Below are 26,471 nucleotides of genomic sequence, written 5' to 3' on the forward strand. Positions count from 1 at the left end.
CATCCCTACACCAGTGCATATATTCCACCACCATTGTTCACACTATCCCTCTTGCCACCCCCACCCCATCCCATTCCCTGCCTCTGTGGCCAGTACATTCCTTCTTTCTCTCTAATTTTGGACCTTATGATTTGCAATACAGGTACTAAGAGGCCATCATGTTTCGTCCTTAGTCTACTTTCAGGACACATCTCCCATTCCGAGCAATTCCTCCAACCATCATTTACTTAGTGCTCCCTTCTCTATTCCAACTGCCTTTTCCTCCAGCACCTGAGGGCGGCTCCCAAGCCATAGAGTGATCCTCTTGGCCCTTATCTCTCCTGTCTTTAGGTGTTAGTCTCATAGTAAGCTACTTTATATTCCACAAATGAGTGTAGTCATTCTATGCCTGTCCCTCTCTCTCTGACTCATTTCACTGAGCACGATACACTCCATGTCCATCCACTTATATGCAAATATCATGATTTCATCTTTTCTAAAAGCTGTATAGAATTCCATTGTATAGATGTAACAAAGTTTCTTTAACCAGCTGTCTGTTCTTGGGCACTCGGGTTTTTCCCAGATTTTGGCTATTGTTAATAGTGCTGCAATAAATATACAAGTGCAGATGTCATTTCTACTGTTTTTCTTTTGTTTTTTTATTTCTGCATCTCTGGGATATATTCCCAGGGGTGGTATTGCTGGTTCATATGGGATCTCAATTTTTAGTTTTTTGAGGAATGTCCATATTGTTTTCCAAAAATCAGGACCAGTCGGCATTCTTACCAACAATATATGAGAGTCCCTTTATCTCCACATCCACACCAGCACTGATTGTTCTTGTTTTTATTCACGTGTGCCAGTTTCTGTGGTATAAAAGGGACTCCTCATTGTTGTTTCAATTTGCATCTCCCTGATGAGAGTGTTTTAATTTCCTAATCAGCAGAAATTTAGCCTTGCTAATTCTGAAATCCACGATGAGAATATTGCAGAGCACATGAATAAACATACTTAAAGTGATATTATAAAAATGAACTGATAAGTGAAAAAATTTATAGTATATTCCAAGTAAGCTAAAAAAGAGTGATTTCAATGGGATATTTACTTAAAAAAGACCATAGTTTGCAGACCTAAAATACTTAGGGATATGTTTTGCCTATGAATTGGAATCTTGTCTTTCAGAAGGAAATGGTAAAATCCATTTCACAATTATGTTTGAAGGAATATTTTTCAATGCTGTATAAATAAATTTGGAGGTTTAAATTACATTGCTACTATAAAAAGGTACACAATATCCAACCAGAAATATAGATTAGTGACTTAGTGGTAAAGTGCTTATTTTGCAATTAAGAGGTCCTGCTGTACTCTTTGACAAACACACACAAAAACACATAAAATTTTTACTAAAATATTTTAAAATAAAAGTTCACAGTGACATTGTGAGTCATTGCTTTGCTGTTTATTGTCTTTGGACAGCTTTATAAAAAACTAAATACTCATGTGGCTTTAGTTGGAATGGAAATCTGGAATGACAAGGATAAGATAAAAATAAGCCCCAATGCAAGTTTTACCTTGGACAATTTTTCTAAATGGAGGGGGAGTATTCTCCCAAGAAGAAAACGCCATGATGTCGCTCAGTTAATCACGTAAGTATTGATCTTATCTTTTAACTCTATGTGGGATTTTGCATAAAATCTTTTCAAACTCTCAGCAGATCTAGTGATACTTAAGTGTATAAGGTAAGGAAATCCTCTGTAAGGATTTATATTTTTTGTGTGCCCCCCCCCTTTTGAAGGATAAGACTACACTTGGCAGAGCTCAGCAGTTAATCCCAGCTCTGTACTCAAAAGATTAGTCCTGGCAGTTAATAGCAGACCGCGTGGTACCAGGGCTAAAAACCCAGCCTCCCAACATACAAAGCATGCCCTCCAGATGATCACAAGGGATTAAATATTTTAAAGTTCTTATTTGGCTTATTCTAAATATGCTTTTTAAGTTAAACATTTGTGTTTTCTTTTTGGGTCACACCCAGCGATGCACAGGAGTCACTATTGGCTCTGCACCCAGCAATTACTCCTGGCGGTGCTCAGGGGACCATATGGGATGCTGGGAATCAAATCCGGGTCTGCAGCGTGCAAGGCAAATGCCCTACCCGCTGTGCTATCACTCCAGCCCCTTAAGTTAAACATTTAGCCATGATTCATAAGAAGTTTTTTTGTCTTTATTGGGATTACAGAAAGAAAAGAACAGATTTAAATAATGTAAAGCATTTAAATTCAGTTGATTATTTATTATTATTAAAATTGGCATTTATTACCTTAGAATCAGATAATCAGCAGTTCAACAGACCTAGAAACTTAGGTTTGTTATAAAGTTCAATCTTTTTATCATGGATTACGTGCAATAACCAAGCTCATGCAGTATATTTCTTTTTTTATTAAAAATTTATTTATTTATTTACAAAGATGTTCATGATTGGATTTCAGTCATACAATATTCCAACACCCATCCGTCTATCAGTGTACGCTTCCCAGCACCAGTGTACCAGTTTCCTTCCCATTATCCCCCGTCCCTCACCCTCTGCCTACCTCTATGGCAGGCACTTTTCTTCTCTCTCTTCCTCTCTCCTTTTGGGCAGAATTCAGTTAATTTTTTATTTCTATTTGCTATTTTTATTCTTTGCAGGGCTGAGTACTAAACCCAGAGTCTCACACTTACATGGCAAGTGCTCTACCACTGACTTACAGCCCTATTTTTTAAAAAAGATATTCACTGTAAATGGTAATTAAGACAAACTTTAAGATTCAAAAAAAGTGAATAATCTATTCTAGGTCAACATTTTTGCCATATTATTAGAGTGACTAAAAAAGAGGGAAAAAATATAATGATTAAGATGCACAAGGCCACTGAGTATATGCCTCCATATAAATCAAGAAAATTCTGCTGGATAATTTGCAGTTTAAAGCAGGAGAGAGTGATTTAAAGTTACTGGATCTTTATTTCCCAAGAAAAAAAGTGCACATTGTAAGAAATAAGCATAGATCTGTCAGAGTTAACTAATATGTTTCTCTAGCCCTGCCTAATAAATTAGCCCAAAACTTTTTGATATACGATTCTTCACATATGTTTGGTCTTGCCTGGAGCAGAAAGGTAGACAGTTATGTGCAGTCCTTTATTTGGTTAGTTCGACATTTCTTTCCCATGGCAGTTTGGGTATCAGAACACCCTGCAAGGTGGTTAACTTTGCCCATAAGAAATATTTTAAGAAGTCAAGGAGAGAATCATACCATATCACTTCTGGTATATTCTTCTGGTAAAGAACAGGTCATTGGGCCAATTCAGATCAAGAGAAGGAACTACACAGGATGCGAAAACGGCAAGACTGATTCACTGAGGGTTATCTTTGAAGAATAGCTGCTACAATTCCTTAATTTTGAAAGGTGAGTTAGACTCAAGAGAGCACTATGGAACATAGTACATTTTGTGGAGAGACAGTCATTTTCTTTGATCTCATGCTACTAGTAAGAAAGGATTTAATTCTTATTGGACTCGATCCAGGGCCAGGTATATTCTGATATATCCCATATTGTAAAGTAATAGAATATATGTAAAATCATAAGCAAGTTGTCAAACATATGACAAAGATACAGAGAGAGCTAGAGAGAGAGAGAAAATGTTAATCCGATTGCCAAGTGTAAATTTCTTGAATATATCAGAATAAAATACAGAATAGAAATAACTAAAAAGGGAGAAGGACTAGAATGATAGTACGGTAGGTCAGGTACTAGTCTTACATGCACTAAACCCCGCTTACATACCTAGATCTGCTTATGGTCCACTGAGTACCTCTAGGAGTGATTCTTGAGCACAGAATCAGGCGTAAAACCCTGAGCACAGCACTTGTGGCCTAAATGTTATACTGCTTTGCAAATGTGTAAAGACAAACAATGTCTTTGGATCTTGAAAGAAATTAAATAACAAAAGTGGTATAAGGGATTAGTACAAATTGATAAAAAAAGAAAGAAGTTAAAGCAAACATAAGTGGTTCAAAATCCTTTTTAATAAGATAAATGTTTCAAGAGCATAATTCAATGAGAAAGTTTTGAAATGAATCCTAAATCCAAATCCTTAGGAGCTAAGAATACTAAAACAAATCAAAATATATATAAAAATACATAACTTTAAACAAGACATTATATTAGTATTCAAATTAATATTCACAATCACGATCACAAAATCCCATTAATCACCAATTTCTCGGGCGGGCTCAGTAACCTCTCATTTCGTCCTTTCCCTGAGATCTTAGAGGTCCATCTCGACTCGACCCTCCCAACGATGTCGTCGCACTGGGGGCTCTTTCAGGGTGAGGGGAATGAGATCCAGCTTGTTACTAGATTTAGCATATAAATACACCATGGGAAGCTTGCAAGGCTGTCCCCATGTGGGCAGGAAACTCTCTGAAGATTGCCAGTTTCTCCCAGAGGGAGAAGTAGGCTACAAGATATCTCCTGGGAGCTTGCTTTTAAGTCTCTGGGTGCTGACTGTAGATGGAATTACATGCACCTGGGTTCCTCTGCCACTACCTTCGTGCATGGGTCTTTAGCCGCTGGGAGCTCTGCTCGGGGTGGGGAGGGAAGCTGGAGCCCACCCTCTCTGAGGGACCCTGGGGAAGACAGTCAGGTGTGCGGGCAAGAGACTCTCTGCATCACTCTCTTCTGAGAGCTTGCTTTTAAGTCTGTCTCTGGATGTTGGCTGTTGATGGGATTACACACACCTGGGTTCCTCTGCTAGTACCTTCATGCATGAGGCCTGTCCGAACGTGTGGAGAGGGGCCTCAAGCATGGCTGTAGCTAGGTTCCGGTGGTCTTTGGCTGCTGGAAGCTCTGCTTGGGGTAGGGAGGGAAGCTGGAGCCCATCCCCTCCGAGGGGCCCCGGGGAAGACAGCCAGGCTTGCGGGCAAGAGACTCTCAAATTATATTAATGGCAAAAATACAAATAAGTCAAATATTTATGATTTAATAATCACGATCATGATAGCCCGTTAATCACCAATTTCTCGGGCGGGCCCAGTAACCTCTCATTTCGTTCTTTCCCTGAGATCTTAGAAATCCATCTGGACTTGGCCCTCCCAACGATGTTGCACTGGGGGCTCTTCAGGGTCACGGGAATGAGATTCAGCTTGTTACTGGATTTTGCATTTGAATACACCATGGGAAGCTTGCAAGGCTGTTCCATGTGGGCAGGAAACTCTCAGAAGACTGCCAGTTTCTCCCAAAGGGAGAAGCAGGCTAAAGATATCTCGAAGCTGCTTGCATGGCTGTAGCTAGGTTCCGGTGGTCCTGGGTTCCTCTGCTGGTACCTTCATGCATGAGGCCTGTCCGAACATGTGGAGAGGAGCCTCCAGCATGGCTGTAGCTAGGTTCCGGTGGTCCTCGGCTGCCGGGAGCTCTGCTCGCTGTGGAGAGGGAAACTGGAGCCCATCCCCTCCGAGGGGCCCCAGGGAAGACAGCCAGGTGTGCGGGCAAGAGACTCTGCTTGCTTTGAATATTTTAATATTTAAATATTATTAAATATTTATTATGATAGAAGCTTCCCCATTATTTTGAACAAGGGATGACTTCCACAATAAAAAATACAATAGCTGGGGCCAGAGTGATAGACTTATGGGTGGAGTGCTTGCCTTGCTCACAGTAGACCCAGGTTCAATGTCCGACATCCCATATGGTTCCCCAAGCCTGCCAGCAGTGATCCCTGAGCACAGAGACAGGAGTAAGTCCTGAGCACCATGGCATGTAACCTAAAAATCAAAACATAAAAGACAAATAAAATATAATAAGCATGAATTAAAAATGAGATATTAAAAGTGATTGAATCTGGCACTTGTCTTTCTGATGATGTTAGAGTGTGCTATATAAGAAAATCTCAACCCCTCTTCAACCCAGAACACTTAACATTGCTGTGTGCAACCCTGCTGACCCCTGAGCACTGCAGGATATGTTCAGACTACATTTGACAACCTGCCTTAGGTGATAGTGTGTCTAGGAGAAGCCCCTGAATGTCCTGAGCACTGGTTGGGAGCCCCCTGCACCAAAAACAAATTTCATGAAGGCTCAAGCAAACTCCAGAATTGAAGGAAATTTTCCAAAGTTTGATTCACAATGTAAACTTTTGTGCCAACATATTTTAGGATAGTCATTTAAATTGAACATGTCTTTTTTTGCTTTCTTTCAGGTCAACAGAACTTTCTGGAACGACGGTGGGCCTTGCTTTCATGTCTACCATGTGTTCTCCCTACCACTCTGTCGGCATTGTTCAGGTTTGTTTGACTATAATCAGTTGGCTCTGCAGATCCAGTGTGTCAGACTTTCCCTGAACCTATTGAGAAGATCCCATAGTGTTTCACCTTTAGTTTGTGATACGGTAACTAACATTGATGGAATTTCAAATGCTGTATCAGTCTTAGGTATCTTGAGTACGTGGAATCTGGCTGTGATGCTGTACCTTTTTTGTATCTCGCTGGATTCAAAATGCAAAAAAAGATTTGAGGATTTCATATTGATCGTCATAAAGATATTTTCTACAATTTTTATTTCCTGGTAATGTGTTCTTTAAATTTTGTTGCTAGATACTAAATATCAGGGTAAACCTGCTCACATAAAATTATATGTTCCTGACTCTTCACGTTCTTTTTCTGAGAAAAATTGATAGTGTTTATTCCTACAATATTTAATTTATTTTATCAGTAAAACTGTAGAAGCTGGATATGGGCTTGTGCATGTGTGTGTGTGTGTGTGTGTGTGTGTGTGTGTGTGTGTGTGTGTAAAGGGTTTTAATTACATATTTAATTTTAAGTTGACAATTTTTTCTTTACTTTTTTTTTGCGGGGTGGGGGTCACACCTAGCAATGCACAGGGGTTCCTCCTGGCTTTGCACTCAGGAATTACATCTGGCAGTGGTTGGGGAACCATATAGGATGCTGGGAATCAAACCCGAGTTCACCTTGTGCAAGGCAAATGCCCTACCTGCTGTACTATCACTCTAGCCCAAGCAATTTTTATGTTACCTCCTTATGTACTATTCAATGTCTGTAGAATCTGTAATCATATTTACCCTCTCACTTAGAATAAACTATTTATTTTGCTATGGTCAGTTTGGTATAGATGATTGATCTTAATCTCCTTGATCTCAAAGAAATAGTCTTTGCTTTGTTGCTGCTCTATATGATTTCCCTTTTTTAAATGAGTTGTTTTCTTCTATCTTGTATTTATGCTGTGTTTAATTCTTCTGCTTATCTAATTAATCCTTCTGCTTATCTCATATTTGATTTGTTCTTTATTAGCTTAAAGATGAACTTTATTTTTCAAACTTATTTTTTTGTTTGGTTTGGTTTGCAGCTTACATTTGATTGTGCTTAGGACTTACTCCTGGCTTTGCACTCAGAGATCACTTTGGGGTGCTCAGGATATCATATGGAGTGACCAGGATCCAACCTAGATTGGCTGTGTCAAAGCAAGCACCATACCCACTGTGCTATCTCTCTGACTCAAAGAATAATTTTGGAATTTTAATTTCAGGTTTTTTTTTCTTTTTAAATACAGCATTAATATTTACATTTCCTTCTGTATATCACTTTTGTGCTTCTAAGATGTTTATGTTTGTGTACTTGCATTTTATGTAGCTAAAATTGATCTTGAATTATCTGGTTTCTTTTTTCTTTTTTTTTCCCCTTCTATCATTGAGAAGCATGTGTGATGATGATTTAAATTATTGATTTTTTAAAATTCTATCATCATCTATGTATTCATTTGTTCTTGCTCATTTCTCTTTCTGAGAGTCCACTTACATATACATATATTACCACTTGCTTAATTTATTTGTCTTAGGCCAGATTCATTTATGCTCAGGGCTAACTCCTGGCTCTGCACTCAGGGAATCATTCCTGGTGGTGCTCAGGAGAGCATATATGGTTCTGTGAATTGAACTCAGGCTGACCATGTGTAAACAAATGCCATAACCCCTGTAGTATTTCTGCCATATACAACCATTTATATTGATTCTCAAAACGTTTATATTCTTTTATGTTTGTTTGCTTTGATCGATTTTCATTTTATTTTTCCAGTCAAGCAATTCCTTTTGACATTTTTGATACATTAAATCTAGTTTATCAGACACTATGAATCTATAAAGGTTATTGAAGACAATGTAATTTCATTTTTTGCCTTTTTTTATTTCTGGCATTTGTTTGCTTGAATTGAGGTGATGTTAGTTGGAATAATTATGTTTCAGAAATATAATTTTAGTCTCTAAATATTATATGTTTTCATACCACAACCACAACAAAAAAACCATATTTGATCATTATGGTCATTAGACCCTTTAACATTTATAATTTATGGTGTTCAAATCTCCCTTTTAAAGTTTTGTACACAATTTAATAATGTCCAGCATTCTGGTGCAGCTTAGATACATTCAGCATAGCTATTTTGTCTTTTAGAAATCTTTATTGATTTATTTGGTTTTGATGCCACATCTGACTGAATTCAGGGCTTACTCCTGGCTCTGTGCTCAAGGATCATTCCTGAAAGTCCATGTGAAAGCCTCATTATTGTTCTTTATCATTGAATATCCCACCCTCCAAAAAAACACCATTGAATGTAGCCTTCAAGGCCCTAAAACCATATGGTCTAGGTTGAACAACATAACCTATCAAAATACTAAATTATCCAGCTGAGATGGATAATAGACCATGAGTGACACTCAGGGTTCCTAAGCACTGTTTGGGAGAATTCTTCCAAAATAAAGTATTAAAATCTGGGCTTACTTAAAGAGAAAGAATGGGAGTCATCCCAGAAAAAAATATTTAAGATATAAAAATAATTATTTAAATATTATGTCATAAGTTTAAAGGAATCCCAAACAACAACCAAAAAACATAAAAGTCTATTTTAAAACTCTTTATTTTGAGAATATTTTGGCATACAATTTTCCCTTTTGCAGTACCCTATCTGTTACATAGATTTTCCAGATTGATTTCAATAGGATGAAACAGTATCAGACAGACAGACTCATCAATACAGAGAAAGACAGTAGAGTTAGAAGGTTGAAGTTTTAATATATCTGTACTCTGCCCAGTGATAGGAAAAGAAAAAAAATTAAACTCTGTGTACCAATTCACTTTGCAAATCAGTGAATCTTTTTTCCCATTTTCATCCTCAGGACCACAGTGACAATGTTCTTAGAGTTGCGGGAACAATGGCCCATGAAATGGGCCATAACTTTGGAATGTTTCATGACTCCTATGTTTGCAAGTGCCCTTCTACAATATGTGTGATGGACAAAGCATTAAGGTGAGACTTTCTGTGGCTGGACTATTGGTCACTATTTTGTATTACTCTGGGCTGTGCCACTCTTTTATGTCATCCTCAGAAACATGGCTATGCTTTTAAATTGTTATATAACAGCTTCTAAACAGAGTCATGAATGTGCATCATTCCTTATCTAATATGAATTATTTTACCAAGTTAGTTTAAACATATTGTATCTTAATGTTGAGGAGACTAGCTCTCATTTGCTCTTCCTAGCTGTACAAAACCTAATTTCTGGAAATTATTAGTATTTATTAAATTTTCAATTAATTCAGAATGAGGAGAGGTAGAAAAACTCTTGAAGAAAATTCTAAGTTCTCATAGGAGGATGAAGAGACTATGAAAAGTGGTTACACGTTCTTGCCTTGCCTTATACACAGTTAGACAATTTTGTTTCTAAAAGTCTCATAATCTCTATCTCTGTTCATCTCCTCTTTTCTATTTTTTTTTTTGGTTTTTGGATCACACCCAGCAATGCACAGGGGTTACTCCTGGCTCTGCAATCAGGAATTACTCCTGGTGGTGCTCAGGGGACCATATGGAATGGTCAGCCACGTGCAAATGCCCTACCTGCTGTGCTGTTTTTTTTTTCCCACTAACTTTTTTTTTTAACTACTAAATCACTGTGAGGTACAGTTACATACTTACAAACTTTCGTGTTTGTGTTTCAGTCATACAATGATCAAGTACCCATTAGTGCCCATTTTCCACCACGAATGATCCCTGTATTCTTCTCCCCACCTCCACCCCTTCCCCCCTACCCCACCTCTGTTCTCCCTCCTTTTGGGTGTTGTAGTTTGCAATAGAGGCATTGAGTGGCCATTGTGTTTGACCTATAGTCTACATTCAGCACGCATCTCCCAACCCAAAGGATCCTCCAAACACGGTTTACTTGGTGTTCCCTTCCCTATCTGAGCTGCCTTTGCATTTGCCCCAGCATTTGAGGCCAGCTTCCAAGCTGACATCCACTAACTTTTTTTTAAGTTAAAATTTATTTATTTTTTAATTTTTTTAATAATTTATTTATTTTTTAATTAGTGAGTCACAGTGAGGGTACAGTTACAGATTCACACATTTTCGTGCTTGTTTTTCCCTCATGCAATGTTCGAGAGCCCATCCCTCCACCAGTGTCCATTCTCTACCACTTATGAACCCAGTATCTCTCCCACCCCCCTATCCCATCCCCCCCACGCCACTCCGCCTCTGTGGCAGGGCATTCCAATTTGTTCTCTCTCTCTCCTTTTGCATGTTGTGGTTTGCAATAGGGGTATTGAGTGGCCATCGTGTTTAGTCTCTAGTCTACTTTCAGCGTGCATCTCCCTCCCCACTCGGGATTTCCAATCACATTTTACTTGGTGTTCCCTTCTCTATCTGGGATGACTTTCCCCCAGCGTGTGAGGCTAGCTTCCAAGCCATGGAGTCAACCTCCTGGTATTATATACTACTATTCTTGGGTATTAGTTTCCTACTCTGCCATTTTATATTCCACAGATGAGACTGTTGCTCCAGCCCGAATCCTCCTCTTTTCTATTTCCCTCTTCCAGCTCACATGAGTTCCAGTCTCTTATTCCCTTCTATACAAGAGTGCCTGGCTGCAGGAAACTACATCTCTTAGGTTAGCTCCCCTAAATAGTGCTGTTTTAGCTTTTAAATATATATATATATATATATATATGTATATATATATATTTGTGGAATGCTGAGATTCTGGGAAAATGAATTTTCAAAATGTAAATAAATGCGATTCATTGCCCTTAGGCATTCACAACCCAAATTACCTACATCTGAGTATGACTATCGGAAAGAGTCAGAAGCATTTTTTGTTTTTCTTTTCTCCTATGTGGGGATGCGTGTCCACAGAATTGAGTTAATTTAAGTGGACAAACAAATGAGATAACAATTTAGCAACTGGTCTGTGGAGTAGATTTGGTTTCTTGGTTTTGGGCTACATCTTAGCTACTGTCTGCAAACATTGCGTATGTGTTCAGCAAGTCTGCATTTTATTTTCGCTTCCTTCTCTTCCCAGCTTCTATATCCCTACAGACTTTAGTTCTTGCAGTCGTGTCAGCTATGACAAGTTCTTTGAAGAGAAATCTTCAAACTGCCTCTTTAATGCTCCATTACCTACCGATATCATATCCACCCCAATCTGTGGAAACCAGTTGGTGGAAATGGGAGAAGACTGTGACTGTGGGACCCCTGAGGTAGCAAATACTTTCTACAATCAAATGATCTAGAGTGTTTTTGAGTTGCTAAGAAGATAAATTGCTTAAGAATGTATAGTTGAATGTGAAGTTGTATGTGTTTTGAGTTTTGGTCATGCTCACTTAAAAAGATTTGCCAGGTTTGCCTTTCTGAATTGCTAATTTCCCTCTAGGGCTCATTCTCCATTCGTTTTTATTTAAGTTCCACTTACCAACTTGGGATCTGCATCTTCACAAAATTTTGGACCTATATTATTAATATTGAACATGGAAACCACCAACCCCCCTCGGTGTTAGCTTTTTAGTAACTTCAAAATAGAATTACAAATTTATTCATTCTAGAGAGTAATCATTCCTAGATGATGTTTATACTTAACATTAAAACAATAGTTTTAACCTTAAAAGTTTATAACTTGAAATAGAACATTCCACTTATGAAATCTAAACAGCTATGGGATCAGGTTTTGAGGTAGAGGTATACACCTTGTACAACTGGGTGATTTTTCAAAATATATTTCCATACACAAAGTTAAATTAAATGTAAAAAATTGGTAAGTAAGTATACTTTAAAAGTATAATGTACTTGTTTCAGATGCTAAATTTATTGCTGGATAGGTACAAATATCTTGAGTAAATCGTGTTAACTATTTAAATAATCTAATTTTACTTTAAAAAAACTATTTTTTCTTTTGCTTTCTCTTACATTTTACCAGTATTACTGTGGAAGGTTGAGAAAACTAGAAAAAGATGTCAAACTTTAAAAAGGATATGTAGAATTCAGAAAAATAAAAAAACCACCAGTGATTTAAAAATCTAATTTCTAAAGTTAAGTTTTGCCATATCTCTTCTTTTGTTGAAAATACTTTAAAAACTATAGATTTTGTGTAATTAATAAATTTTAATAAAATATCACATATTCTTGTATGGTATTTTTAGGAATGTACCAACATTTGCTGTGATGCTAAAACATGTAAAATCAAAGCACATTACCAATGTGCTTTAGGAGAATGCTGTGAAAAATGTCAGGTAAGTTTATTATTTTATTTTTTATTTGTGGTTATGATTTCTATGTGTTTTATATGACAATGTTGGAAATTTGTAAGTATAATTGATGAGTGGATGTTTTCTATCATAAAATCATGGCATATAATAAAATCCTCCTCCAATGTTGTATGCACATTGACTATTTGATATCGTAACCACCTTTTGAGGGAGAGACTATTATCTCATTTTGATTTTGAAGAAACAGCTCAAAACAGAGAACTATGAGTTAAATAATCAAGCCATTAAATGTCAAATTGCAAATAGTAAATTTCTAAAGCAATAATATTCCTCCTACATGTTGCTTCTTCTGATGTTGCTAAATACTCTTGGGCCAAATCTCACCATTTATTATATATTCCTTAAATATGTTCAATGAGAAACTTTCATTTTGAATAATTTGAGGGGGGTGATTCCTTATCTTTATTTTTTAAGCCACTTTAGAATAAAATTCTTGGAAAAGAACATGTCATTTCTTTGTGGGACTTTTTAACTTTCCCTTTAAGGTAGACTTAATATTTTACATTTCAGTGTTGCATATTACTCAATATTAGGTTTATATATTTTTGTATTTGTCTTATTAATTATGTTGATTCCTAAAGATCAAGGAACTTATTTCTGTTCAAGTAGCACAGAATGTAATTGGGTGGTTTTGGGGGCCACACTCATGATTCTCAGGGGTTACTACTGGCTCTGTGTGCAAGACTCACTCCTGGTAAGGCTCAGAGGTCCATACGGAGTGTCAAGGATCAAGCCAGGGTAGCTGCATGCAAAAAGCAGGCACCTTACTGACTGTACTATCTCATATGTCTGCCGTCCATATATTTTATATAAATAGAAAATAGAAAGCAACCCTCAAAAATAAGACAAGGAAAAATCAAAGACAGAACAAAATGTATATGCCTAATTTATTTAACAACCGGTAGAATGTTAGTCTGGCTACTGCAGTGGGCCGCATTGGAGCATCTCAAATGCACCAATTCACCTTTTGTAAGGAGATTGCACGTGTGTTAATGACATAGGAACAGACCTGTTCACTTTAACTGGTGAAATATTCTTCCACTTCCCCAGGGGCCTCTTCACAGGAATGGCAATATGTGTTCTAGTAAGGTTTATTTAAGGAAATAGGGAAAAGATTTGCTATGATTGAACACAAGATCTTAATAGAGCAAATGAACATTTGATTATTTCTCCCTTTTGACAAATTATTCCTGAAAAAAAAGGGGGAGGGGGCTGTTGAGAAGAAATAGCCGCACAAACAACAAAGGAGTTTGGATTAGGAAATGTGATGCCTGGGAAAAATTCAGAGTATGCTGATCTGGTGCCTGTAAATTTAGCTTCCTTAATACAGAAGACTCACCTCAACAAATCTATGCAAGTGTAAATTTAAATATCCGTGAAAATCTTGACAAAGATGCATTCAACAAGGAAAGAAATAGCTTCCTTCTTTGCATCTCAAATATTTCTTAGTTTTCTTCTGTATATTTTTATTAATATTTTTCTGCCACTTGTGCTAGATATTTAGAAATAAATATTGTTTGTTAAAGACTTTAGACCATCAATCGCGGTGAACAGTTAATACACTAGACGATACCTTAAGTTTATACAGTGCAAATGTAAGCCAAAGAGGATGTCTGTAAGACTGCCAAGACCAAATTGAAAGCTCATTTGTAAGTTATTACCGCGAGTCAAGAGTGAAAACGCTTGCTTTCCATTTTTACTTCCCTGCAGTTTAAGAAGGCTGGTTCCGTGTGCAGAACAGCCAAAGATGAGTGTGACCTGCCGGAAATGTGCGATGGTAAATCTGGCCTTTGCCCCAGTGATAGATTCCGAGTCAATGGCTTCCCTTGCCAAAATGGCAAAGGTTACTGCTTGATGGGGATGTGCCCCACCCTTCAGGAGCAGTGCGAGGAACTGTGGGGACCAGGTAGGAGCACGGGCCTCTGCTTTGGGCTTCTCTCCATCTGTCTCTGTCTCTGTCTCTGTCTCTGTCTCTCGTCTCTCTCTCTCTTTCTCTCTCTCTCTCATATTCTTAGAGACATCATGGTCACAGCTGCATTCTGTCTTGTTATTTCTTGAGACAGTAAATGACTGTACAAACTCTGAATAAGAATCCTTTATAGTAAATTTTAGCATAGTTAGATTTAGCACATAAAAATAAGATGACCCAAGTAAATATGAAATGCCATTATTTCCCCAAGAAGCAGAGTATACAGCATAAAATATAAATAAGTGTAAGTTAACCTACATTTATTAAATTGTAAAGCTCTGTTTTACTTACTGTTCAATGCTGGTGTGTATGTTACAAAATGCTTAGATTTAGGCACAAGCTCATCTTTTCAGATAGAATTTAGAAAAATGCATTTAAGTCTAAAAGAATATTCTTGTACTTCTCTTCTTAACTATTTACTTTTGGAGTACTTGCTTATGTTATCAGTCAAAAAATTTTTGATGATAGTCAATAACTGAGAAATTCCTCAAAGTGAACAACAAATTAGAGTGTTATCTGTCTGCTGCAATCACTATACCTCTGATATTTTAATATTTGGTGCCTAGAGAATAAAATTATTATATTATAAATTGTATTATATTATAACATGATTATATAATTATATTATAACAATTATACTGTTAATTGAGGAAAAAGAGTAGCAACAGTATTCTATCTAGCGTAGAAATGGCACAGTGAAGTTTGCCATTAGTAAAATGCTGATTCCTAATTATTCATGCCTGATACATTATTTCTTCAGTGTATATATCTTATGATAGTAAAAAAACCATGTTTCTGAGAAAAATAATCAAGACTATATGGTAATAACTAGCATAGTAGTCATTAAAGCATGAAATAAATTGGTTTGAGCATACAAATTATAATAAGCTCTACAATTTTCTTGTAATGGTGCATTATCTTCAAAATTATTTTGAATTAGTTTTGGCTTAGTTTGTTGCTCTTTCAAATACTAGATGCAAAATTTTCTTTCTCGTATACTGATCTCTAAGGTTAGACCTTTCAGCACCAAGAAAGAAAACAGGTTTTAGACTCAAATAGAAATGGGTATTAAGTTTTATTTTTGCTTTACTGATACAGTTGCAATGATAAATTAACCATGGACCACAAAAAATAAACCATGGTCTATTATCACTGATATATATGTATATACATGTATGTACATATATGAATATTCAGAACAGAGAGGTAGAATTTAATGCAGTTACCTAGGACCACATAGCTAAGTATTACTTAACACTTGAATGTTTAATTACTATGTTCTGTTTGTATGGGGATCTGAGATTACATGACTAGTTCAATATGTGATATTTATCACTGTGCGTTGTACAAAATAAGTGTTCGGCTAAATAAAGAAGGTAATATGTACAGTAGCACATACAAATGGAATGGCAATCCAATATTTCTCTATGGACTCCTTAGTGTACTAACAGATAGTCTCCTGGTTAAGTCTTTAGATTTACGTTATTTTTTTAAACATAAAACAAATCATTCAGATATTTCTGAATACTCAGGTCATCTTTATTATAAAGATAAAATATTGCCAGTTCTTTTGATGTCAGACAATTACAACTTCTATTTTAGAGAATGTGATTAAGCTAATATTCTACTTTTGGAGCCAGAGAGATCATATAGCAGATATGGAGCTTACCTTAAATGTGGCCAACTCCAGTTCAATCCCTGACTCCACACATGGTTCCTTGAACATTGCAGAAGTGATTCCTGAGCATAGCTAGGAGTAAATCCTGATTACAGTCGGATGGTCCTCCATGCCCAAAATAAAATAGTATTTGTCATGCAAATATATATCTCATTAACCCTTTGTAGTGTCAAAGTTCTTATCTGTTTTCTTTTCAACGTGACCTCTGATTCAATGTGATACCTGGTCCCAGAAACCCAAGCTGCTGATAAGTCATGTTATAGCAAGAATGAAGTTGGATCGAAGTATGGGTACTGTCGCAAAGTGGGTGACACGTACATTCCCTGTAAAGCAAAGTAAGTGACCTTGTGATTTGAATACTTTAGCTTTATAAACTAGGGAGATTCTCAGTCACACATTCTCATTCACTTTCTCAGTCATACACTGGGTTCTCAGCCACAAACTTTAAAAGTACACTCTCAAACACACAGTTTATAAAAATGAATTTGAAAATGAGTATTATTTAATAAATAATCATTGAGTGACTGTTAGGTGCCATGTTCTTTATTATATTTTTAATATGAATAAAAAAATAAGGGAGAATCTTTCTTCAAATGTCACATGGTGGATCTTCAGATGCTTCCAAGTCCAGTCTTTGTTAAGTGAAATGAGCATTTGAGATGGAGAATGGAACAGTATATGGATGGAAATTTGCCTGCAGATATTATATATTAGCATCATAATTTAAAAATCTTTTAATTATAATTCTAGGTATAGAATGTTTATCAACTTAAAGGAATTGACTAGTGCATTGCAAGTCCTTTTCTATTTAGGCTTGTCATGTGATTAGATAAATAAAATTATATAGAAGGAGAAAAGAAAAGGACACATAAATTAAAAATAAAATACACAATAACATGAGATTATGGTGAGATTTTTATGTAAGTTTTTAATTCTGTGATTTTAAGATTTTTTTTTAAAAATTCAGATGATAAAACTACACATACCCTAAATGTTGCACAAGCAAAGTATTATAAATGAAGTCAGGCAGATCATAATTTTTCAGTTTTTCTATAAAATGCTACTTTTTTTTAAAGGTCCACTTTATTTTTATTTTATTTATTTATTTATTTATCTTTGCTTTTTGGGTCACATCTGGCAATGCACAGGGGTTACTCCTGACTGGCACTCAGAAATTACCCCTGGCGGTGCTCAGGCAACCATATGGGATGCTGGGAATCGAACCTGGGTCGGCTGAGTGCAAGGCAAACGCCCTACCCGCTGTGCTGTCACTCCGGCCCCAAATGCTACTTTTTTAATAATAGATTTTGTCAAACAAATTATATTAGGAATATGAAGCCATCTCTTACTTATTCTGCTTCTAAAAGACAACACATCCTCTACTCTCGTCTTTATAGGAAATCAGTGTTGATGCAAAAGTAGGAAAATCTATAAAAGTTTACTTGTGACATTGGCATAATGAGAAAGGTCAATATTGAGTTTGAATGATAGTGAATGGGGAACATAGTAATTCAGCCTTTCCTCTGCAGTACATGCAAATACCAATGACTTTTATAATCATTTGTGTGAACAGTGGACCCTCCCTGTAATTAGTGGCTCATGCATTTTTGATTTCCACAGGTTGTCCTCATAGTAATTTCTTACTTAGTTGTGTCTTACTTAGAGGAGTATATGTATGGAACTGTTGGCTCTGCCCTAGTCCTTCCTATAAACTCTAATTAAAACTGTCAAACACCTTCTGGTTTTCATGTCTTTCCTTGTTTCTCAGCCATATTTTTAACTGTCTCCAGATACATTACAAGAATCAGAATCCATTATTTTCTGCATAATTTTTCATAGTTAAAAATTTCACATCTGAAATCAGCATGAAACAATTGACTGCATTTTTATTGGCATCAACTGTGTTCACCTTTGGTCACTGTCACTGTCATCCTATTGTTCATCGATTTGCTCAAGCAGGCACCAGTAACGTCTCCATTGTGAGACTTGTTACTGTTTTTGGCATATCAAATATGCCACGGGTAGCTTGCTAGGCTCTGCCATGTGGGCGAGGCACTCTCAGTAGCTTGCCAGGATCTCCGAGAGGGGCGGAGGAATCGAACCCTGGTCGGCTTTGTGCAAGGCAAATGCCCTACCCACTGCGCTATCGCTCCAGCCCTTTGGTAGTAAATTAGTTAATAGCTGTATTGCGTGATGAAGAGCTTCGCCTTTGTTCCCTAGGTATTATATCTAGAAAATATGAGGTTATCCCTCTACCTACATTGTGCCTTTCTAATATTCAAAAGGTTTATCCTTTAGAAGGGGAGAATTCTGGGTTACAACAATATTACAGAAATTGTGATTCCTGAGTGATCCCTGAGTACAGAGCCAGAAGCCCTGAGCACTCCTGTGTGTGACTCAAAAAAAAAAAACCCTAAAAATAAGGGGGGGCTTGATAATAGATGTAAAGAATTAATGATTGATATAAGGAATTTTGCTACAAGGACACATATTACTTGCTGAATATTTTTACATTTATATGAAACTACTACTTGATTTGTAGTATTTGAACTGTAGTATCATTCATTTTCCCTCAGTGATGCCACGTGTGGGAAGTTGTTCTGTCAAGGAGGATCAGATAATGTGCCTTGGAAAGGAAGAATAGTGACATTCCTGACATGTAAAACATTTGATCCTGATGAAAATAATCAAGAAATAAGCATGGTACTAAATGGAACTAAATGTGGTCATCAGAAGGTAAATTGTTAAGTGTATCTTTCACTCAAATTGATCCTGATGGCTTTTTTTATTTGCTCCTCAAGTTCTCCTTATGATTTGTGGAACACAGATTTCAAAATTTTAGCGAGTTATATGCATGAATTCATTAATTGAATAATTTCAAATAATTTAGTATTACATTTCAAACCTAGGTGAACTTTTTTTCCCTCTAAATACCAGTAAGATTTAGAAAAAATAATTCTAATAATAGAGAATGACAACAGTATCTAGTTTTACTAAAAAAGAATAATTTTAATATTGCATATGATTTGATAACACGTTTTCCTAAATTTTGAGAGGTTCTCAATGGGTACTCTCTACCATGTGCAAAGTTTAACTCAATGCTAAATTTAAGTCTTGAGAGTTGAATTGAAAGAATAAAAAAGGATATAGAATTTTTTTTAAAGTCTAGAACCTATCTTTCTACTTATAAAAAGAATGCTGTGATTTTCCTAATTAAAAGAGAAGTAAAATAATGGCTTATATTAATATAATACATTCTAAAGAGATAACATTTTAAAAAGCTGCAGGCACTGAACATGATCTCAACTTTCATTTCATATCAATCTCAGGTTTGCATTAACGCAGAATGTGTGGATATTGAGAGAGCCTACAAGTCAACCAATTGTTCATCTAAGTGCAAGGGGCATGCTGTAAGTTTTCAAAATGTTTCCTTAAGCTTGCTGGCTTTATACGATTTTAGGCCAGTTTTGATTCTGTTCAAGCTGGAGCACTGAATAATTCAAATTATTGTTTGTCTAGCATCTTAGTCATTTGGCTCAGTGAAAACTTTTGTCTAGGAACTTACTGTAGAAATTTTCTATTACTAATTAATGCATCATGTAACTTGTTGCAAAAATGGTAGAGCAGGGATTATTCCTTTCTCATAATGAACTTAGTCTTGGTTCCACGGCTCGAAATTCAGAGAGAGAGAGAGAGAGGGTATTTATAGAGGTTAAGGTACTTGCCTTGTGTGCATATATATATATACATATGTATATGTATATGTATATGTATATATGCAATCCATATATATGCCTACCCACCCTCAGCACTGGCCAGGAGTCAACCCTGAATAAACCCCCCTGAAGACTGTGGGCTATGCTGGCACAAAAAATGAAAGGAAGAAAGAAAGAAAGAAAGAAAGAAAGAAAGAAAGAAAGAAAGAAAGAAAGAAAGAAAGAAAGAAAGAAAGAAAGAAGGAAGGAAGGAAGGAAGGAAGGAAGGAAGGAAGGAAGGAAGGAAGGAAGGAAGGAAGGAAGGAAGGAAGGAAGGAAGAAGAAAGAAAGAAAGAAAGAAAGAAAGAAAGAAAGAAAGAAAGAAAGAAAGAAAGAAAGAAAGAAAGAAAGAAAGAAAGAAAGAAAGAAAGAAAAGGTCCCTGGGGTTGATGCTCAGTCTACTATGTAAACTAATGGCACTGTGTTTCTGCAGGTGTGTGACCATGAGCTCCAGTGCCAGTGTCAGGAGGGATGGGCCCCTCCTGACTGTGATGACTCCTCAATGGTTTTCCGTAGGTAACATTACATGTGCAGTTTTACTTGAGAAAACAGTTCTCTTCCAAAAGCTTTTTCCTATCATATGATTTTTGTCTTTGTTTTTGGTATTCCTATTCTGTAGATAATGAATCCACAGTATTAATCTAGGGTCACTTGAGCAACTTTTCCTTTCTTTTCTTTCTTTCTTTTTTGTTAATTTATTTGTTCAAGCAGGCACCAGTAACATCCCCATTGTGAGACTTGTCACTGTTTTTGGCATATGCAATACACCATGGGTAGCTTGCCAGGCTCTGTCGTGTGGGCAGGATACTCTCCGTAGCTTGCCGAACTCTCTGAGAGGGATGAAGAAATCAAACCCAGGTTGGCCACGTGTAAGGCAAATGCCCTACCCACTGTGCTATAAATCCATTGAATGCAAAACGATAAAATGCCTATTCTTATTTACATATATACATTGTCAACTCTGGAATCTAAAGTATATTGAGTTAAATTTTATTTTATACTTGGATCTTCTTATGGTAGTAATCATATCTCACCGTCATTAATGGCACTTTAAGAGCAATCCAGTGTTAATGTATTTTGGAGTTTACAGGAAATAGGTAAGGCCTACATATGTAAAATTTCCTCTTACACTTTATGTAAACACTGTGATTTACAAGTTGCTCATGATGACTTGTTATAGGCATTCAGTATTCCAACACCAATCCCACCACCATTTTACCTTCCTACACCATTGTTTTCCTAACACCCCGTAAGCCTGCCCCCATAGCAGGCCCTTAATAACTAATTTTACATGCTTACTATCATTAATTTGCTAGCAGAATGATCAAAAATGTTTTCTTAGAATAAAATTAGTGAAAATTGTTGTATCTCATCAAAAAGCCATTAAGTCCTTATTTAAGAAATTACTAAAATGACTTTGCAGGTTAAGCCTTCTGCGCTTATGTTTTGTTAATCGAGATTGGTTGCCTTCTACATTACATACTGTCCAATCTGATGTATCATTACTGGTTTATCGGTCTTGTAGAGTTTGAGATATCGTTCCAGGAAGTCTGGATTAAAAATGAACACAAACAGAGTGTTACAGCTGAAGTTAATTTTTTTTAACGGAGTGGCATCTTTGAGGTGTATGCATGACTGCCAGGGCTTTCAGAAGTAGAGGGAGATGGAGGGAGATAGCTTATCCTCTCTTCATGAAAGCATGAAGATTTCTGCCACAATATCCACATACCTGAATTTTTCAACAGGTTAATTTCTGGGTGAGGATTGGCCAAAGACAGTGGACTCTAGCTGGGGGCATGGTGGGATTGTGGGGTGTGGGAGCTATTGGATGCTGAAGCTCTGTTTGGGTGTGCACTGGGTTGACTCATTCCCATCCAAGGTACCCAAAGGACTCAGCCATGCTTGGGTGTGGGGGAGAATCTTCTGCAACTTGTTGATATCTTTCAAGATTTATTTATGAATCATGGTGGGTAAATGAGCTTACATGGAGCTGGAGGTGGTTCTGTAAGCCTCCCCCTGTGTTTTTATATATGAAAAAATTGAGGGCTACTGAGAGCCGCCTGGGTTGGTGAGGTGCCGTGTCTTAGGCTATGTAACGTGCTTCCAGACCCGAGGGGGCAGGGGCTCTGTCTTAGGCTATGTGAGGGGATTCTTACTCTTGCCGTCACTGTGCTCTTATATGTGGCGCTTGGTTATTTTTTCTGCCAGCCGCCCCTGAGGTGAAGCTAAGGGGAGGCTGCACAGGGTAAGCGCTTAGTGAAAATGTGATGGGGACTCAAGAGGTAAGGCCTCACACTACTCCCTTGCTGCTCCTACTCGGGTCTGGCGTTACACTATTTCCCGTCATAGGCTAACCTCACAGCTGACCCGGAGTGGGAGAGGGGGTGTCAGGGTGCCGTGTCCCTGGGAAATGAGCCCAGAGCCTATGGTACCAAGGGGACCTTAATCTCTCAGCTAAGGGGGATAAGTTGAGCCAGTCCGTCTCTGGGACTTGGTCAGGAACTCCCTCTTCAGGAGGCGGTATTGGTCCAAGGCGATGATAGTGAGCAGCAACCATGCTTCTGATAGCCGAGTCGATCTGCGACTTAATAAAAGAGGTTAAGCGACTAAAGGCCCAAGGGCCAAAGGATAGTAGTATCAGGAGACCCACGAGGGGTCCCAAAAGACTAGGCAGTAACGTGGACAGCCAGGGTGAAGTGGAAAACCAATTTTGATACCATGACTCCTGTTTTTCTCTAGCCCTTTTTCTTTCTTCCAGGCTCCTTTTGACCTTATCAATGCTATCCTGTACTAGACCTGTCTTGTCTGCATAAAAACAGCATTCCTCTTTAAGGGCCACACAGAGTCCACCCTCTTGTTAAAAAACCAAATCCAAACCTCTGCGGTTTTGTAAGACTACTTCAGAGAGGGAAGTTAAAGAGTCCTTTAGATCTTGCAGCCCTTTCTGCAGTTACTGAATGTCTCTGTCTACAACCTGGCTGAGTTGATTGTACTGCTGTTTGGAAGTAATTAGGGAGACAATGCCAGTGCCAGGGCCTGTGGCGCCTAGTCCTAAAACAACAGCTAGGGTTATTGCTGTGAGTGGTTCTCTTTTGTGGTGGGGTAAGACTGCCCCTTTTTCCCCAAAAACTGAGAAAATCCTCAGGGTCATGAATGGAGAGCCTGGGAAACAGGTGGACCAGGACACAGTAGTCTCTGGTGGGCAAGAAAGCACTGGTCTCGACATGAGTGGTAAGGCCAGCAGAGCAGGCAAAGTAAGACTCAGGCGGGGCCGAGACATAGGTGAAAGAGGCGTCCACGCGCTGGGAGACATTACAAATGTCCTGCAATTCAAAAGGAGGGAGCATTTCGGGTCCTAGGAGACAAAGACCTGCACCATGGACCTGACCTAAGGTAAGGCCGTGGTCCTCATCTGGGGCCCATCTCAAGGCCGCGGGGTCATTGGTGAATAAGACCTGAGCAAAGGGGGGTCTTGGGGAAAAGCAAATCCAGCATTGCTCGTATCGGGCTGAATGGGTAGCATGAAGGGCTTCAACAGATGCATTCACCATTTCCAAAATTAGTTCAGAGGAGGAAGGGGTCCCTTCAGGAAGTGTGGGGTGAAAGTATATGGGCATAGGCTAGGCTACTGCTGGTAGGGCGTTCACTGGAGGGGGAGAGGGGTGTGAGTCCTCTCGGGAAGGGGGGTGAAGGGCTGGGTTAGGCCTGATAGCTGCTTTATGTAAATTGGGAAGTTCTTTAAGAAGACGGATACTAAAAAGCAGACCAAAGTCCTTATAGGTCATGTAGAGGCGCAGTCCCCATTGCAGGTCTCGAGAACTAAGCCAATCATGTTGTCTGCCGCTGGTTGTGAAAGAAATGACAATGGGGTTACACCAGCCGCGGGCGGGGCTCCAGTGGTCACATGGCTGTCCGGGGACTGTGTCGGAATACCATAACCGGTACTTGGAGGGGCTGAAGTCTGGGAGGTGTTTTACAGTGATGAAGTCCCAGGAGGAGGAGGGGTTCCAGTACTTAGTGCCGGTGGTTTCGCAACCCCAAGAGGCACAAAAATAGTCAGAGGCCTGGCCGCATTGATGTGAGAGCGAGCAGTCTTGATGGGGGCCTAGACACACATAAAAGTCAGTGTGAGTTAGTTCTGCTCGTGTACTATAGCAACCACAGCTGAGTACGCCTCTAGAGAAGCAACGATCAGGAAGGTCAGGGGTCCTATCCAGGGGCCAGAGATAACCATGGGTGCTCCAGTCAGGGCTGGCTCCTAGGGCCAGCTGACACAGGTCCACTCTAAGCTCGGGCCAGTGGGGTTGAGTGCCAATGGAAGAGGAGGCATAGACAGCATCGCCCGCTTCATTCACAACCAACCAAGTATAGTTAAAAAATTGGTAGACTGAGGCGGAAGTTGGCGACGCCCAGGCAAAAAATAGCCAAGTCCATAAAAACAGCATCTGAGGCAGGTCCATGATGTCTCCTGTAAGAGAACAGAAAAGTCTGTCTCAGGGGTGGTTTCCCCTGGTTCAATAATATAATTTAACTAATCTTGTGGGGAGTCACTTGACTCCTGAGGTTTGTTATATAATTTTACCAATCTCTCAGGGAGCCATCGAGCGCCCTGATTTTTGTTGTCATATACACAGACATGTCCTTTTCCCCAAATGAGGGCGGGGTCAGGGCCGTGCCACAAACCGGTGGCAGGGTCTTTCCAGAGTATTTGAGCATATTTATCCTTAGAGGAGGGGTGCCACAGGCGATCGGCCGCCGAGCAACCGGCATCATCCAGTGTAAGGAAATTCAGGACGAACAGGGCATGAGAAAGCAAGAGGCGAGAATTGCCCTTGAAGGTGTACAATGTCTCCTGAGCCTGCAGCTTTAGGAGAGTGTTTTTGAGTGTCTGGTGGGCACGTTCAACTATGCCTTGACCCTGGGGATTGTATGGAATGCCGGTGACATATTTAATTCTCAACCGAGCACAAAAGTCTTTGAATTTTTGGCTTGTATAACCAGGACCATTATCAGTCTTAATAATCTTGGGCTGTCCCATTATTGCAAAAGTAGACAGCATGTGGGTAATCACATGTTTAGTAGCTTCTCCTGCTAGTGCTGAAGCAGAAAGGGATCTGCTAAAGGTATCAACAGTAACATGAACATATTTAAGCTTGCCAAAGGTGGGGATATGAGTAACATGCATCTGCCAGAGTTCACCAGGGATAAGCCCTCTGGGATTGACGCCATAGTGAGGTTCAGGTATGAAAGGTAGGCAGGTCTTGCAGCCTTTAACTATAAGCCGGGCTTGCTCTCTAGTAATGCCAAACATCTGGCGTAATGTGGAGGAATTTAAATGATGAAGGGCATGGAATGATGACACGCCTCTTGCGCGTCCTTGAGTGGATCAGGAGTTAGTGCTAGAGCAACAAGGCGCGTGGCTTTATCTACCAAATCATTGCCCTGTGACAAAGGTTCAGGTAAATCATAGTGTGCACAAATGTGCCCAACAAAGAAAGGGTGGGACCAACAATGGATGCATTTTTGAATGTCAGAAAACAACTGGAAAGTAGCAGAGGATGGTTGAATGGAAGGAACTGTTTCCAAAACAGTTAATGATCTAACAACATACTGGCTGTCTGAGAATAGATTAAATGCTTGTAAAGGAAACATTTGAAAAACTTTAAGAGCTGCAAACAATTCCACTGACTGAGCAGAGGTAAAAGGAGTTTTGATGGGATATGCCCTACCATGGACGATGTAAGCAGCTATCCCATTTTGTGAGCCATCAATAAACAAGGTTAGGGCCCCAGGGATGGGTCTCGAGATGGTGTTTTTGGATATAATAAAAGGGGTAGTCTTAAGAAATTGTAAAAGCTTGTCCCTAGGCAGGTTTGTGTCAAACTGACCCTGATAGCTAGACAACAAGACTGCCCAGTCGTCATGACGGCTCTGTAGCCATCCAATTTGTTCTTTAGAATAAGGGGTGATAATGATGTCAGGGTCACGCCCAAAATATCTGACGGCAGTTTTTAATCCAGAAAAGATCAATTGTTCCACTAGCAGAGGATAAGGATGCAGAACCTTGGAAAAGGACGCAGGCATATGAATCCACATAAGGGGTTGTTTTTCCTGCCACAGCAGGCCAGAAGGCGAATAAGGGGATGTGAAAATAATGAGATATAGGACTTTGGAAGGGTAAAAATAGCCACAACTCTGTTGTGCAATGGCAGTTTCAACAAGTTTCAGGGCTTCCTCAGCCTCTACAGAGAGGGATCGAGGAGAAGTAGGATCTGGGTCACCGCGGAGTATATCAAATAAAGGTTTAAGTTTCCCAGTAGTTAATTTTAAGTAAGGTCGAAGCCAATTTATATCCCCTAATAATTTTTGAAAATCATTTAGGGAAGTGAGAGAAGACCGTCTGATCTGAATTTTCTTTGGGTGTATGAGGGAGGGGTCAAGCTGGAAACCCAAAAAGAG

The 26,471-nt window shown here is 38.6% G+C and overlaps 1 protein-coding gene across 1 annotated transcript in view; it reads left to right on the forward strand.

Annotated features, from left to right (window-relative positions):
* Window positions 1-26,471, forward strand: part of ADAM28 (ADAM metallopeptidase domain 28) — a 67,464-nt gene that overhangs the window by 32,852 nt on the left and 8,141 nt on the right. The window contains exons 9-18 of the mRNA XM_004619161.2: window positions 1,456-1,625; window positions 6,211-6,295; window positions 9,196-9,326; window positions 11,371-11,548; window positions 12,485-12,574; window positions 14,321-14,516; window positions 16,490-16,592; window positions 18,834-18,993; window positions 19,587-19,667; window positions 20,446-20,524. Coding sequence (XP_004619218.2) covers window positions 1,456-1,625; window positions 6,211-6,295; window positions 9,196-9,326; window positions 11,371-11,548; window positions 12,485-12,574; window positions 14,321-14,516; window positions 16,490-16,592; window positions 18,834-18,993; window positions 19,587-19,667; window positions 20,446-20,524 — 1,273 coding nt within the window. The remainder of the gene's footprint in view (window positions 1-1,455; window positions 1,626-6,210; window positions 6,296-9,195; window positions 9,327-11,370; window positions 11,549-12,484; window positions 12,575-14,320; window positions 14,517-16,489; window positions 16,593-18,833; window positions 18,994-19,586; window positions 19,668-20,445; window positions 20,525-26,471) is intronic.

The sequence above is a fragment of the Sorex araneus genome, chromosome 7, assembly GCF_027595985.1.
Source record: "Sorex araneus isolate mSorAra2 chromosome 7, mSorAra2.pri, whole genome shotgun sequence".
NCBI lineage: Eukaryota > Metazoa > Chordata > Mammalia > Eulipotyphla > Soricidae > Sorex > Sorex araneus.